Source organism: Adiantum capillus-veneris, chromosome 6 (assembly GCF_014529385.1).
Source record: "Adiantum capillus-veneris isolate H3 chromosome 6, ASM1452938v2, whole genome shotgun sequence".
In the NCBI taxonomy this organism is placed as follows: domain Eukaryota; kingdom Viridiplantae; phylum Streptophyta; class Polypodiopsida; order Polypodiales; family Pteridaceae; genus Adiantum; species Adiantum capillus-veneris.
In genome coordinates this window covers 35,703,267-35,715,413 of record NC_140936.1, presented here as the reverse complement: position 1 = coordinate 35,715,413, position 12,147 = coordinate 35,703,267, and the positions used below count along the sequence as shown (strand labels likewise).

The 12,147-nt window shown below is 42.5% G+C and overlaps 1 protein-coding gene and 1 pseudogene across 1 annotated transcript; both read left to right on the top strand.

Annotated features, from left to right (window-relative positions):
• Nucleotides 1–58: 58 nt before the first annotated feature.
• LOC147455346 (uncharacterized) lies at nucleotides 59–807 on the top strand (annotated as a pseudogene).
• Nucleotides 808–9,130: 8,323 nt separating this feature from the next.
• On the top strand, nucleotides 9,131–10,522 carry LOC147455345 (protein ASPARTIC PROTEASE IN GUARD CELL 2-like). Its single transcript, XM_086513695.1, has one exon. It carries the CDS (start codon nucleotides 9,131–9,133, stop codon nucleotides 10,520–10,522), a length of 1,392 nt encoding a protein of 463 aa, XP_086369821.1.
• Nucleotides 10,523–12,147: the final 1,625 nt, after the last annotated feature.

Genomic DNA, 12,147 nt, shown 5'->3' with positions numbered 1-12,147 from the left:
AAAAATAAGCAGACGCTACTATTTGGTGGAGACAAACAAGAGGAAGGTGTCTATTTGCATGGAGACATGGAAGAACTACTGCAAGGAGATGCGCTTACGGATCACTTTTCCTCAGCACAAGGTGTGTGTTTTTGCCAACATATACCAGAATTATTACAAACTTATCTATTATATGATTCTCTAATGTATGTTATTTTATATAATCAAATCTACATAAGAGGCAGCACGAAAGAGAGTGGCTAGTGGTCACACATCTAGACTAGGCCGGATGGGACGAGACGGATTCGTGGCCACATTTGTGAGTATAGACCCTTCAAATTTGAGCTTTCAAAGCTAATATTAGCGAATGAAGTTTACAACAAGTCTTTGGTTCTGTCTTCCTGCAAACCAAAGACTATGGTCGTCCACCTATGATGCAGGAGATAGAGTACGCTACGTACTACGGCTACCGGGCTTTGTGCGCGATGCTTTCTGACATGCCAGATCCACTTGTGAGTATGATTGTTTATTTTGTACTTTGTCTCCATGCAGATTGTAATATGTTGCTATTTGATTTCACTACTAATACAAGAGCAACATGGCGAGGCCGATCTAGCAAAGGTGGCTTGACAGGAGGCAGAGGGGCAACGCCGAGAGGCTGAGAGGAGCGGCGATCCGGTCAATGATGATAGACCTAGGGACGTGGTTGGAGATATCCACAGTCGTAGTGCCACGGGTGATGCGGATGGAGATGACACTGCTGGTCACCACACAGATGCTAGTGATTGTTCTGGTAGTGAGCACGGCTCATATAGTGATAGAGACTAGGGATTTGTTTGTTGTATATTTGAGGATGGAGATGAGACTTGTTTTGTATATGCGGATGATGAGAGTAGATATTTGTTTTGTATATATCCCAATCTAGTCAAGCATCAAATAACAAAGCAACAAGAGTGGGATATGTGTGTTTACCAGAATTCATCCTTGCCGTTGAAGTAGTTATCTGAAATTCCTTGCGCACTGATCCTATCAACTTTCACAAATAATAAAAACTCCGTAAGCAATCACGAACGCAAGAAAGAGAGCGTGTGTATGTATGTGTATGTCAAAGAGAGAGAGAGAGAGAGAGAGAGAGAGAGAGAGAGAGAGAGAGAGAGAGAGAGAGAGAGAGAGAGAGAGAGCGAACTACTAGCTAAACAAAAAGAGACAGAGAGAGAGATAGAGAGAGCACTACTAGCTGAACAAACAAAGAGAGAGAGAGAGAAAGCTGGAGAAAGATAGAGAGCAAGCTAAGATAGCAACGCGAGCTGTTACAAGCTCGCGGCTATAAAAATGGTCGTTTTCTTCTTAACGTTCCTAAACCGTCGCTTGCGACGCACATTTTTTAGCAAAAAATGAGACGTCCCATAAGAGACGATGCGTCGATGCTACAAGCGTGGCATAAGCATCAATAATCGATGCTTTATTCTATGCTACAAGCGTGGCATAAGCATCGAAAGCGATGCTACAGACAATGCTAATAGCGATGCTACATGCCATGCAAAAGGCGCTGCTACAACCGATGCATAAGCGACTATAAGTCGATGCAAAAATCCATGCTATGGTCGTGGCATATGCGATGTACAATAGCGACGTCTTTAGCGACACATCTGACCCTTTCTTAAGCGACATTTATCCGTCGCTAACCACCCCCTTGGCTAGTAGTGCCTTTTCCTTGTTTAAGATAAAGTTCGTGACTTTTAAAGGTTTTGTAGTGCAGGATAAGCTCATCAATATGTGGGAAAGAAGTTAGGAAATGCCCTCTCCTCGTGTACGGCCCTTAGTCCGCCCTTAGTCCTGGTTTCTGTTCACCAAGTGCAAAAGCATCATGGGGACTATCAATGTATCTTTGGATTGTAACCATAGCTATAAGAGGAAAACTGCAGAACCACGAGCATTGCTACGGATTAATAAAGGAAAATAGAAAGAGAAAATATTGTGTGTGTGGCAATAACAATAGCAAAGGATGCGATAGTGGTTTGACAACAATATACGCGGTAATATAACCGCGATTATTATCTCGAACATTATCGTGCATATTATTTCGCATATTACTGCTATATGGATTTAAAAAAAATAAAGATGCTTATCTGGTTGCATCCAATCTAGATGGCTCAGATGAGCATCTTTATTGTTGACCTGTATAAAGTTATCTAGTCTATGATTGTCTTCTTCTAGCACATAATTCACATCAACAAATATTGGTCGCTTCTTCCTAATACTCTTCTCTCACAAGGGATCTCTATTTATTGTACGGGGTTTGTATGCTCATCTTTAACATTGAAGAGTGAGTCAAATCAACCAGTGATTTGGAAGATGATGTAGTTGATGATTGACCTAAGAACCTTGTGCATGATCATAATTCTAGTACTAGGAGCACACTCATAACCTTTAAGATAATCCTCGTATTTGAAACTTTGTAGCATTTCCATTGCCATTGCCATGTTTGTGGTGGCATCCATTTGGCATTTTCAATGATTATGCATTTTTCTCATTATGACATCTATGATAGGTAGATATAGATAGACAAATAGATTTAATTATCATCCATGAAGGTCAAATATGACCTATGGGACCAAAAACAGAACATTACAAAGTTCCTTCTGAATTAAGCGTTTATTGGATCTTGGGGGCTCCACCTAAAAATATTTAAGTGTAGCACGTGAGCTCACCCGGAGGGGTTTTTTATATACAAAAGAGTTAGATAATTCTATGTACAAGTGGGGTTTAAAAATGGGAAATTGAAAAAAAGTTACAGATTTATGAAGGAAGATGGGTCTTTTAATTCATGATGAGGTGTGTGTATATAGGGGTTTTAAAAATACCTCTTGAGTGCACGTGTGCTATAGGTATTTTTGAAAGGTGGACCCCCTGTGTGTTGAATACATCTCAATTAAGGAGTAAGGGTCTAGCGACGTGTAATAAAGGGAAGATACGATGAAATGATAACAAAACCTAAGAAGGGGTAGGTGAGAAGGGAGCCAGTTTGGGAGTTCAAAACTCCTGGATAATGGCTTTACCTTCTTGATAAACTGACCATTTCCCTATTGAGTGCGCTTCTCACATCTTTTGGAGTTCTTCCTTCTTCTGTTTGAGTTAGGCGGGTGTTAGATCTTATGCAAACCAAAATTTGGTGTCCTTGAGAAGTCGCAATTGCTCAAGGAGTTTAATTTGATCTACCTTGATCTTGAAAGTGAGGATTGCATGGTTCGTGTGATGTTTGTGTGTAAGAGATGTGATTGTGGCTGACCCCATTGTACCATGTGGGATGTTGTTTGGATGTGAGCAAAGGAATTGTGAACATTGAAGACAATATCCTCTTGGCATTGTCATTCACCTACGGTGGACACTACAGGATCTTCAACCTTACCAAAGATGATGTCTTGCACATGGGTTTTGACCTCCTTTGGAGGGTGGTATCTACTTCAGCCGTTGTGTTATTGAGCTTGAGGCCCCCCTTCCCTTTACAGTCACTTGGAAGCCTACCAATGGGAACATTGAGGACGATATCGTCTTGGCATTGTTGTTTACGTAGCATGGACGCTACACAATCTTCAACGTTACAAAAGATGGTATCCTACACTACTTGGGTTTGGACCTCCTTTGTGAAGGTGGTCTCTACTTCCACCTTTGTGTTATTGAGGTTGATTTCCATATGTTCCTTCTCTTCCTTTTTGTGGTTCTTCACTGTGGTGAGTCGAGCCTTGATGGCGATGAGTGTATGCTTCAACTCCTCATTCTCCTTCTTGCGAAGCTTCTCGACTTCATTTTGAAGACCTGTGTGTTAGGTTTTTTTGTCTTTTGGGGTGTTTCCACGACCCCAGAGAATGTAGACTTGCCTTGAGATGAGGCTCAAGTGGCCATGATAGGCACATGCATCCTATGAAGAGACTCAAAGCATAACTACTAGAGAGTCACAGGCAGCTTGAATAGAGTCAAAGTTGGTGCTCAAGATGAGTCTGAGAGTTGAGGGCAGTTCGGGTAGAGTCGAGGTTGGGCTAGTCCATAAAGTTGGGGTTGTGGGTAGCTTCAACAAAGTCAAAATCGTGTGAATGATTAGATGCGGGTGCAAGGTGGTGTTGGTTGGGAGGACAAGGTTGTCTTAACACTCTACCTAATATCTACATCCTCTCTATCTACTCCATCGACACCTCTCTCTAAACCCTAATCTCTTCCTAAATCTTAATCTTATCTGTGTCCCCTCGACTTAATCTCTATCTACACTCTCTATGTATCCTCCTTCTCTACCTAAACTCTACACCCTCTCTATCTACTCTATTGGCACCTCTCTCTACATCCTAATCTCTTCCTAAATCTTAATCTTATCCATTTACTGTCTACATAATCTCTTTACCTACCATGTCTCTACCGTCCAAACACAAAGAGAGCGCTGAATAGAGATAAATCGCTACACTCTCTCTAGTCTCTCTATCTATCTCTACACTCTATGCATCCTCTGTCTCTCTATCTACACCCTCTGTACTCCCTTTATCTAATCTATCCACACCTCTCTCTAAACCCTAATCTCTTCCTAAATCCTAACCTTGTCTATCTACCCTCTACTTAATCTCTGTCTACACTCTCTACGTATCCTCCCTCTCTACCTAGTCTACCTAAACTCTACACCATCTCTATCTACTCTATCCACACCTCTCTCATCTCTTCCTAAATTCGAATCTTATCTAATTACTCTATACCTAATCCCTATATCTACCCTCATACTCTCTACCTTCTAAACATAGAGAGAGCATTAAATAGAGGTAAATCTCTACACTCTCTCTAGTACCTTTATCTATCTCTACACTCTATGTATCCTCCGTCTCTCTATCTACTCCCTCTATCTACATCTTGACCTCTCTCTACTCTCCCTCTACATCCTAACCTCTATGTACACCTCTCTCTCTCTTCCTCTACCTAATCTCTATCTCTACACCTTCTCTATGTACTCTCTACCTAATTTACTTAATCTCTACATCCTCTCTATCTACTCTATCCACACCTCTCTCTACACCCTAATCTTCTTATAAATCCTAACCTTATCTATCTAATCTCTATATCTACCCTTTCTCTACTCTCTCTACCCCCTAATTTCAACTCTCTCTATTGCTAATCGCTATGTATTCTCCCTCTCTACCTAATCTACATAATATTTACCCCCACTCTATCTTAGCTATGTACACCTCTCTACACTCTAATCTCTTTATAGATCCTAACCTTATCTGTCTACTCTCTACCTAATATCTATCTTACCTTCTCTCTACTCTCTCTATCCCCTAATCTTGACTCTCTCCATATAATCTCTATTTCGATACCCTTTATCTACTCTCTCTCCCTCTCTACACACTCTCTCTACCCCCTTGTTTCTCTCTCTAATCTAACAATCTCTCTCTACTTCCTCTCTGTCTCCACTCTCTCTATACCCTTTATCCCTCTTTTTCTCTCTCTAATCTTTCTCCTTCTCTCTGTCTCATCCGATCTACACTATTTTAAAACTTCTCCTCCCTCTAATCTAGCTCTCTTCTCTTATCTCTTTTCTCCTCCCTCGAATCACTTTTCTCTCTATCTCTCTCCCTCTCTCTCTCTCTCTCTTTCTCTCTTTTCATTTCACATACACTAAATTGAATATTTATTTCTCTAAATCCTTTTTTTAATGTACAATTTATCAAACTTTATTACTTTTTTCTAATGTTTTCTTTTTCTTTTTGTCTCTCTATTTTTATTCTCTAATCTAACATACACATTTTTCACACATCATTTCACTCTAAATTAATAAAAATTTAACATTAAACATACAAGAAGTTTAATGTGTAGGAGTGATGTTTAATTTGACTTTTTCTCTCTCTACTTAAGCATCTATTTAACATTAATCTCATGAAATCTACGTTCATCTCTACTTTAACTTTAATTGAACATTAACCATTAAATTTACGCTAATCTCTCTTTCTCCCTCTCTTTTCATCTCTCCTTTTTCTCTTTCCCTAATACACACCAAGCAATCATGCAAGTATCTACAAACTAATCACACACCTACAACAAACAATCAATCAATCAAGCAAGAAGCACCTACACCAAACATGAAAGAGGTACAAATTCTTTGAATCGAACTTTTCTAATGTGTGTGTGTGTGTGTGTGTGTGTGTGTGTGTTTAAGACAATAGGAAGGGGAGATTTTGTAGAAGCTTACCTCTTGTGTTCCTCCAACATTCGATTCTTCTTGCAGTCCTCTTGTGTAGAGCTCTCTTGCGGTCCGCCCACCCTCTCTTCTCCAACGATGCACTTCACCAAAGACTGATTGTGCATGTGTGTGTGTGTGTGTGTGTGTGTGTGTAGGAGAGAAAGTAGGCGAGAGAGAGAGAGAGAGAGGAGAGAGAGAGAGAGAAGGAGAGAGAGAGGGATGTGAGCTTTGAGAGGGAGAGAAGGAGAGAATACGGCAGTAGGTGCGGTGGTTGTAGAGTAGAAGACCAAGGTATGTTGCAAAAAATACGGCATTCCGCGCTCTCTTTCTTTTTGAAATTTGCGAGGTAATATACATGGTAATATGTGAGGTAATATGCACGATAATATGCGAGGTAATATGCACGGTAATATTTGTGATAATATACGTGGTAATATTTAATTTACAAAATAAATCCTTCCCGCTCTCCCCTCTCTCCTTTGCCCACCCCATTTTGCTGTCTCTTTGTATAAAACGCAATAAAGGAACGCGATGTGAGCATGATGGAAATACACACAACTCCTCTATAATCACCCGACACATACTCTTGGAATGATACATACACACACACTATGGACACTACTCGGCTTACACAACCCACCTGGCCGAGACAAAGAACACACTAATGGAGTGAGAGGAGACAAACTATCCATTTGGCCACTCAACATAGAGACACGTACACACACAGACACACCCAAAAAACTCAATTCAAAAAAAGAAGATTTCTGATGTTTAGATACAATTGAGCTTGGGCCAACACCAATGGGGCAAATAGCTTACACAATATGGATGAAATATGCCAGATACAATTACAAATTTGAGTAGAGACTTCGCTCACAGGAGAACTTACATAGCCAAAACAGCAAAAAAACAGTGAAGAATTTGGCAAAATGAACAGCGCCATTGTATCTCGAACGGCCCAAAACCACAACCTACAATATAATATTAAAGTGCTCAAATCCGACTTCGGATGAGCAGTTTATGGCCAAAACTGGCTACAAAAATTGAGTTCTGACTGTTCCTCTTCTTCTCTCCACGTTTTGCTGGTTTTTTTCTCAGGTTTTTCAGTGTCCACACTTCACTTTATCCCTTGGACACCTTTGGCCTTTTGACTGACCTCAAACGGTCCTAGAACATGCCAAAAATTGGTCACATAGTGCGTTTTTGCTACTCGATAATGCTTCTGCAATCATGTGAAGTGGCCCCCAAATATAGTTCTCATGATGATATTTTTGCATAATTGATCACAAGAAAACACTCCTATTGTGTCCTCACTTTCCACGTGCAGGTATTGACCCCATTCGACCTCCTGACGCCACTGGATGCCATCTGACACACCTGCTTACCTCTTGGCATGCGCCCCACTAATAGCTTCTTTGAGAAGATTTACGCTCCACCAACTTCTCATTATTGTAGAAAAACACACTAACACCGGTGATAATGAAAATCGATGTACTGTGTACACGCTGTCCTACCTGTACACATGTGGGCCCCACGTAACCACGTGGCTTTGGAAAATGGGCAACCCTTTATTTAATTTGATGCACCATGCATGTGTATGTACATATGTGCAATCACTTCTTTCAAAAAACTCCTAATAGCGGTAAACACTTTGCAAGTTTTATAGTGCACAGACAAGCCACATTGAAGGGGTTGTATCGCTCATGTATTTTTAATTAGAAACATGATCAAATGGCTAGCAAGGGCTTTTTGGTACAGAAGTTCACACAAGTGGATCTGCCTTTTGATCTTGGAAGATCCATACAACATGTTTGTTGAGAAAATTGCAGAAAGACCTATCCTTGGAAGGGAGAGAGAGAGAGAGAGAATATGCTTGTAATCAATATGTGAGCAAAGGTCAGCACCATTGAGGAGTCGGAGGCAGCTTGGGATGTAGCTGATTGAGAGTTGGAGGCATCAGTGTCGAGGAGGCTTGGGCACAGAGGCAGTGGAATATCTAGAAGCGTACCCGTATGAGATATGAAAACTTAATTAGGTCTATCATTAGCAGAGGGCTCTTTTGATCCGTGTGGCATTGGCCACATTGTGTAGATGCTATGTATGCTTTTCATCACGTAGAAGCTAGCGGCGATAGGTTAAAAGCTTTAATCCTCGGCCTATAGGTGGTTGGAAGGATACAGTGAGCGACGTGATGGAGATGTTGGTGGAGGTCCTATTAGAGGCTCAAAACCACTACACTCACCCACCTAATTTGGACAAGTCTAACACCTGTCTCCTCCTCAGTAGCAGCTTCAAAAGAAGATAGTTGCTAATAATTGAGATATGTTGCAATTTATAATATGGTTCATGATAGCAACGTACTTCATTAAGTTCCGCTGGGGCTTTTGAAATGAGAAGTCATCACTATAATAACACCGTCTACGCAATAGAACACAAAGTTAGCTCTGCTTATCTTTAAGTTTAATCTTTATCTTGCATCTTCTGTATTTGTGTTAACTCTTGTCTTGTGTGTGACAAAAAGAACATATTTTCACAACAGTGGATGTTTCAAGTGCACAACCACAACTCAGCTTGACAACAATACAAGGTCCGTTATCTACATCCAATTCCCCATGTCTATGTGTTTGCTTGGCGCAACACGTAAATGCTACGAAGGAGGGCACGGCTTCCGTTTCTTATAATTTCAAGAGAGACGAAATGGCCAACTCTCCACCGTACTTTTGTATGGCACTCGTGCATTATGTGCCCTGTATACTTTGTATTTTCATTCTGTTTGGGGGACTGAAGTCGAGAGGCTTGGGGCGACGTACAAACTTCAAAGTTCATTGGGGTTGTGTCACCAAGCATTAGTTGTTTCGCGATACCTTCGTTAATTCTCGTGCGAGCCTCACGTACAAAGTGCTTTATTGTTCTGACAGGCATGTAAACGCAGCACGCATGTTATCAGGAATGGTTGCGTTTTCCACTTCTACTTGCAAGGCACAGATGCTTGGAGTGCTTCTTGCAGTCGTCGCTTCTCTCTGTCTTGTAGCGCTTCTTCCTCAAACAGTAGAGTCATCCAACAGCAGCGACCTGGCTTTTGCAACGATACCCATTCGTCATATGAGCCCCAGCGATTTGTGGGGCGCAGACTTGGAAGAGCGTAGACTCCGAAGGCGGAATTTGAGACAGGGATCAGCACCTATTCGCTCCGGCTATAGGCTTGGTGACACGGACTACTATGCGCGGCTCTCTGTGGGCACCCCTATCCGCGACTTTTACTTTACAATCGACACAGCTAGCGAAATCTCGTGGCTACAATGCCAGCCCTGCAAGTTGTGCTACCAGCAGCTGGATGAGCCTGTCTTTGACCCCAGATTGTCCAGAACTCTCACTGAAGTCGATGGCCGCTCCGCTCTTTGCGATCGCATTCCCACCTCCTACCAGAGATCAGGCCCGGATAGCCCTACGTGCAAGTATAAAATTACGTATGACGACGAGTCCTTTTCTTCTGGCAGGCTTGTCAGGGACACTGTCGCCCTGTCCTCCGGCCACAGCTTCTCTAGCATAGCTTTCGGCTGCAGTAACAAAAACGTAGGCGAGCACAACCCTACTGCGGGAATTCTGGCATTGGGTCGGGACAGGTACTTCGGTTTGTCCTTCCAGCTGCAGCAACGGCAAGGCGGTCCCAATAACATTTTTTCCTACTGCTTTCCTGCCATGTACTCTGATGACACCTCTACGCTCACCTTCGGCGCCCCTATCCCTCCAGACACCGTCTTCACTCCGATCATCATTAACTCAGATGCTGAACCTAGCGAACGGCACCTCTACTTTGTCCAGCTCATCGGAATCAGCGTCGGTGGCGAGCCCCTCCTCCTCCTTCCCGGAATTTTTGACATAGATCCCTACAGCGGCCAGGGCGGCACCATCATCGATGCCGGCTCCACTGTCTCTGACCTTCCTGACGATGCATTCACCCCGCTTATAGAGGCACTCAGAGCCGCTATATCTGCTCATGCCCCGCAACTACTCCCCGACAGTACCTACGATGATTCAGACTTAGACTCCACCTGCTACCTCCTCAAGGACGACGTACCTGAAAATCAACTCACTACGGGCATTCCTTCGGTTGTTTTTGCTTTTGCTAACGGTGCTCAGCTGGAGATACCGCCCTCCAGTTTGCTTTGGCACATCCACCGCGAGAGAGGACGTCACGTGCCTGTCTGCATAACCTTTGATAGAGCTCGAGACAGTCAGACTCGCATTGGAAATATCCACCAACAACACGTCCGAGTCACATTTGACAATGAGAATCTCAGAATTGGCTTTACAGCAAATGCCTGCTAACAATGGTCTGTCCTCAATCTCAATCAATAGCGATAGAGACTTAAGCTCTTTTGATTCAATATGCATAACTCTTGTCGATATTGTTGTGTGTTCAAAATCAAAACGCTAAAATATTTACAACTTTGTCTGCTCGTTCTCATCAGATCTCGCCTCTCTCTGCTTAGCTGACGTTGCAAAGCGGAACTCCATTCACATCGAGCTCACAACATTCAGGATGGAAACAAGTCATCATAAGCATTTAAAAGAAACTAGTATATGACCTGCGCATTGCTGCGGCCAAGAAGATGGTGTGCTTCAACTGAATCAACCATTGATCTCCTTCCCTCGAGAGTGGGGTTAAATGCCTATGATTCTCATGTCAGCTTTAAGAGCTCTTTAGAACACTTGTGCACCAACCATCATTGTAACTACTTTCTCTAGGGCAACTCATAAAGTTGTCCACATGTAGGTACAACTTGTCCACATGCCCATATGGTTAGACGTGCATGCAACTCTTTCTCTCTCTCTCTCTCTCTCTCTCTCTCATATCAAGCCTTGAGTTTAAGACTAGTTAGATGTATATATGGATCCTAGAGATCTCTTGGAAATAGGGTGTGTTTTTACAATGTTAGGCTTCTTCTTCTTCTTCCTCCCCCCCCCTCTCTCTCTCTCTCTCTCTCTCTCTCTCTCTCTCTCTCCCCCGTTATGGGCGAGCACTTTAGAAGATATCAAGCATGGTAACATATCTCTATCTTAGTAGGCCAAGACAACTCGAGAGAAAGAAAACCAAACTACTTATGTGGTTGTGGTCACATGGAGGACTACTAGCAAAGCACAATGCATCATCTATCAAGAAGAGAGGAGTCCACGCATGTGGTGCCATGCAAAGAAATCTGATAGATGGTGAGATCATTTGTTTGTGTGGCTTGCGCCCAATCTTGGGAGGGACGACACACAGGTTGAGCTAGTCACGAAGAAAAAGCTCAAGGACAGCAGCCTTCAAATGTTGCTAGCTGAGGACAAAAATTAGCAGTTGCCCCATTGAGTTCCCGATCTACGATGTGTGCTTAATCAAGCATAGTGATTAACCATGTTGATTGCTTAAGCGAAAAATTGATCAAGCCGTACTGCACACCATCGACATGGTGCTTGAACCTTTCACCTCACGTGCTCAAGCTGACGGTCGACATAACCATCTCGCCTATGCAAAGGTTTAAATAAAGTGTGTTTCAACATATTAATTTCAAACAAATGTTGGGCACATCACAAAAAGACCTTGACCTCCTCACCAGGTCAAGCTAGGAACCTACATAGCTATCGGATTTTTAACTACAACGAAGCTTACATGCATGCTTAAACTCTTTGATATCTTTGATTGTAGACACAATATGTCTATCTTTCTTTGTATGCATACATACATACATAGTGTGAGTTCGTGGCGGGCACCTGCCATTGGAGGCATTATTTGCTAGTGAGGCAGACAAAATAAGCAAGCCATGTCAAAACCAACCACCATGATGCTAGAAATCTGTCTACCTTCCCATACACACCCACCCCTGCTACCCAAAAACCCCTCTCCATCCTTCTCAGTGACTCCCACTTTGTCACCACTATCGTCTCCACTTTCTCTTCCTCTGCCTCTCCCT

Bases quoted from the DNA above. Each gene is read 5' to 3' on its own strand.
- LOC147455345 (XM_086513695.1), top strand. From the start codon at position 9,131: ATGTTATCAGGAATGGTTGCGTTTTCCACTTCTACTTGCAAGGCACAG.